Source organism: Gavialis gangeticus, unplaced genomic scaffold (genome assembly GCF_001723915.1).
Source record: "Gavialis gangeticus isolate Ggan-Ray unplaced genomic scaffold, GavGan_comp1, whole genome shotgun sequence".
In the NCBI taxonomy this organism is placed as follows: domain Eukaryota; kingdom Metazoa; phylum Chordata; order Crocodylia; family Gavialidae; genus Gavialis; species Gavialis gangeticus.
The window spans coordinates 6610521-6615310 of NW_017729006.1; the positions used below are offsets into that span (position 1 = coordinate 6610521).

General features: G+C 37.7%; 1 protein-coding gene across 2 annotated transcripts in view; it reads right to left on the reverse strand.

The window, feature by feature from the left end:
* The window catches only part of SLC4A7 (solute carrier family 4 member 7), a 100526-nt gene that overhangs the window by 37000 nt on the left and 58736 nt on the right, over positions 1-4790 (reverse strand). For both annotated transcript variants that reach the window (XM_019508780.1, XM_019508781.1), the window contains 2 exons: positions 4624-4711; positions 2417-2563 (listed from right to left, as the gene is read on the reverse strand). In XM_019508780.1, the coding sequence (XP_019364325.1) occupies positions 2417-2563; positions 4624-4711 (235 nt within the window). The remainder of the gene's footprint in view (positions 1-2416; positions 2564-4623; positions 4712-4790) is intronic.

Below are 4790 nucleotides of genomic sequence, written 5' to 3' on the forward strand. Positions count from 1 at the left end.
AACAGCGCAGGCCCCAGGACCGAGCCCTGGGGGACTCCGCTGCCCACTTCCCCCCCAGGTTGAATATGACCCATCCACCACCACCCTCTGAGTACGACCCTTGAGTCAATCTGCAATCCATCCGACTGTGTAGGCATCAATGCCACAGTCGCCTAGTTTTTCAATGAGGATGGGGTGGGAGACCATGTCAAAGGCCTTGCTGAAGTCTAGAAAGACTACGTCCACGGCAACACCTGCATCCATTGCCTTTGTGACCTGATCATAAAAGGCAATGAGGTTGGTCTGACATGACCTGCCCCTAATGAAACCGTGCTGGTTGCCCTTGAGCATCATCCCTGAAGCCGGCCCATCACAGATGTGCTGCCTGAGGATCTTCTCAAAGAGTTTTCCAAGACAGAGGTCAGACTGACGGGCCTATAGTTGCCCGGGTCCTCTCTCTTCCCTTTTTTGAAGATGGGGACCACGTTAGCTATCTTCCAGTCATCCGGCACCTGGCCTGAGCACCATGAGCACTCGTAAAGCCGTGCCAAGGGCCCTGCAATAACCCCAGCTAGCTCCCTCAACACCCTGGGGTGGAGAGCATCTGGACCCGCTGACTTGAACACGTCCAGCCCCTCCAGAAGCTCTCTAACCCGGTCCTCCCCAACCTGAGGTCTGGAGGCAATATTATTCTCAAAAGCCAATATTATTCCCTTCTGGGCCATATGTTCTTTGATAATTAAATTGAATTAAAATATTTTTAGCAAATTTTTACCACTATGCCCGAATCTTTTATACCTAAAATTCCGTAATATACCAATTACATAAATTGTGCCATGATGTGTCAAGGCACACAATACATATACAAATGCATACTCCAAGGAACGCAAGACTCAAGGCAGCCACTTATGACCTCTTTCTCCATTAACATTGCCCTTTAGCCTAAAGTACTCTCCTCTCTCCCTCCCAACCTTAGGTCCATCTCCTTCATGTATTCAGAAAAAAATCTCATCTCCCATCACCTTTCAGTTTACTAGAACATAAAAGCCAAGCTCTTCTAGACTCCTTTTCTAAGGCAGGTACTCTATTTACCTTTCCTGTCATGTTCTAGTCTCAGCTGATCTTTCTTGAACAACTGGGACCAGATTTGTTTTTTACATTCATAAATACTTGTAACAAAAATATATGTATTTCATCTATTCAAGTTTAGCATAACAGCAAAACAAGCTTGTTTGCTTAGTACAGCAAAGATACTTATAAGGCATATTTAAAATATGGTTTTTACTTCAGTTTGGCTTCCGTCTGTTCCATTTTCTTCAAAGTTTAATGGAACCATATCAACAGATTCCCTTTCAGGAAACTGACATCCTTCATTTTACCTGTCAATGATGCCAAACATGCACTCATTGGAGTAGATGCACCCACTGGTGTCACACATGGGGTTAATTTTCTTTGGGCTGGCCATTCAGGTGCCTGGGAATGAGATGGCAGCCCTGCCAACAACCCAGCAATGGCAGGAGCACGTGCAGAATAGTGTGGCCAAGTAGCTCCTTATCATATTGTACACAGCATTCCAGAAGGTCTAAAGCACCAACCTGCAGTGGCATTAATTCTTCCCCATTTCCGATGGAAATACTTCACCAGATGTATCCTAGGATCCCATTTGCCTGCTTCACAGCTGTACCACATTACTCGTTCAGTTACCATGCAACTTATGTCTTTTTCTTCCTCAAGTCATTTCCATCCCTAAATCCTGCCCAAGGCTGTTAGAACCTGAAGTAACACCATCAGCCCTTTATGAGCCAAATACCTGTCCCTCAATAGATCAGATCCCTTCTCTAGCAATTTCCCTCCTCTACACAAAAAGTGAGGTTCCCTTTGGGGCATAATTTCCCAGCCTAACTGGTAGTGGAGTATTCCACAGAAGCAATACAACACATTTAGAATTGCAAACTGAAGGCAAAGCTTGTAAGGCAAATATCATTCCAAAATATAACCCAATGTATTAGCGTTACATTTTTTATTTAAAGTTTACAATGCTTTTATAGTTTAATTTATCCTATTTTCTGTCTAAATCTGTGAACTGTGTTTTCATTATCCTTTTATTGCCCTGTTGCAATGTTCTTGTTTACACTAATTAAATTCATGCAACATTCTAATGTTGTTTCATATAAAAGTAAGACATTATTAAAAGAACAAAGAAACCCACATGAAATAAATCTTAATTTCTCACTTCGAACATACACAAACAGATGCACACAGTTCACATATTTAGTGTTATTTTAAAGTGGGTCGAATCTTTCTCCTAAGTGGAAGTCTGGTGTCTTTTCTGCTGCTTTAGCAAAGGTTAATTCAATATACTATTTAAAATGTTACAATGTAATTGAAAACATGCTTTAGCAATAAGTCAAAAATTGTCATTCTGTAAGTCTCTTACCTGAGAAGGCACACTTTTTGGTGGTTCAATGCGTATAGATGGATCCCATTCTCCTGGTGGAAGGACAGTCACTTGGTCTAAAAATTCATCAATTCCTGATAACAGATCATTTCGATCTTTCGCTTTATAAGCAACATCATGGAATACCTTTATGAAAGAAAAAAGACACAAACATTTACTTCTGTGGAAGAATACTTCATTAAAAGAAAGAAAAGCTTCAGTTTAAAAAAACCATCACATTTTCAAAGGGTCCTCAACAAGGCTCTTATTGGTACATTTGAAATGTAACATGCAATATTACTTGAATATACAATTTTTCACATACTAGAAGTCTGTGTAGCTAGTGGGTTTTGGACATGCAAAACCTTTCACATTTGTACATAAGCACTTGCATGCATAAAAAACTTTGCATGGGCTATAGAAGTCACTGCTCACCCCAAATGCTTGTAAAAACACCCCCAGCTATGTTATTAAAACCATAGCTCATCAAAAAAGCTTTTAAAATGTATTTTCTTCTACTGATCAGAAATGCCAGTTACTTTTTGCATTTCACCATGCAGCCAAAGGAGACTGTTCAGATTTTAATAAACATTACAGAAAAAGCACATCCTTAGAAATCAGGACCCTCTTTTAGGTTTAATCCCTCCTCTTCAAAACTCATGATATGGTATTGAGTCGCCTTTCAGAGACAGTTTTCCTATATATAAAAAAATCTAGAGATTAATTTTTTTATTTTTAAACATCAGAGGGATGTTGCAAGGATTCATTATCTGGACATTTTAAAATGCTTATTACCCTATCTATAAACCACCATTATTTACAATCACCACATTTATTTGGTAGAAGTTCACTGAACTTATAGAATTGATTGTAGAGTACATGCCATGGTAGTGCTCCGAGTTAACACAAAGCATTTAAAACAAACTCCACACCAAAACATGCATTACACTTAAAATCAGGAGCTTCATTTTCATTACATTACATGTCCTTTACTTTTGTGCATTCTGGATGACGTCTTTTAAATTCTGGATGACTTCTTTTAAATGTAGAAAGCATGGAGTCAAATTGCATTTCCATTAGTCAAAGCATATCTGTCATTGCAAAGTATAATCTCCGAATACATTCAGTTTAACAAACCGGTGTATGACTATCACTACTTTGGATTTATAGTTTCAAGTTAAACAGATTAAGTTTAACTTAGAAGCGTTAAATCACTTTTCTTTTGTGGAGTTTGACCCAGTAACATTTTTATTCATTTTTTTTTTTTTTACATAGGAATGGCAAATCCCAAGCCCTACCCACACATGGCAGAAATTAAAATCTCAGAAATAAAGGCATTCAAGGGAGAATATTCTGGAATTATTTAAATACTATTTTATATAATGCATATGATAAATACTACCAAATTAAATGTTAACTATCAATAAGTTAAAGTATTTTGAAAAATGCATGCTAAGCCCAAAAGCTAATTAAAAATCTGGACTTTAAGAAATAGATTAAAACATATCCAAACACAGAACACACCATTCTAAACTTCTAGTTTAAAATTTATAAAAGTTAAATATTGCTTTTGTCTCAAGAAATGTCAGAATTTCAGAAGCCGACTTACTCCAATGATACCTGCAATTCAGTAGGTGGCACTCCACCTCCAATTTGAAACAAATACCCTTCACTATGCTCTTCTTGGTGAGGACAAACAAACCAGGTCCTGACCTCCTTGCCTATCTAAAGAGTGCACAACACTTTGCCGAACACTGGAAGTGTCACTTCAAACATACAGTAAAATTCTAAGTTTGGACATTACATTCCTTTAACTCCTCCTGCTGATGTTTGAACTGTTCAGAGTATTCTTATTTTTCTCTTAACAGTTGTACAACATTTGTGCACTGCTTAACAGCTATGAAGTTTCATGCCAGAGATGGATGCATTTAAGCAGAGGAAAAAGGAATCTGCACTAAATAGCTTGTATGGTCTTTATGAAGTAGTTTTAGGATTATTTTACAAGACAGTCATGGAATAAGTTACTATTATATATTCCGCAAAAAAGGCATGAATTTATTTTTACTAAAATTAGTTTGGCTGTGCCATGCCTAAGTTACAGCTTTTGAAGACACTTCATTAAGCAGTCAATAAGCACATTATTTCAGATTTTTCCAATACACACCACTTGGATTTCTGTCAATGGATTTTATATCTATACTACTTACATCATCTGTCATAAGTGTTGCAATTGATCTTCCAATTTCATGATACTGTGGTCCCTTGCCTGCTGGGCCAAGCAAGAGAAACAAAAACCTGTAGGGAAAATGAGACAGACTAGTAGAACTATGATATTTTGTTTTAACAGTTATTGATTTTTTTTTTTTTTTTTTTT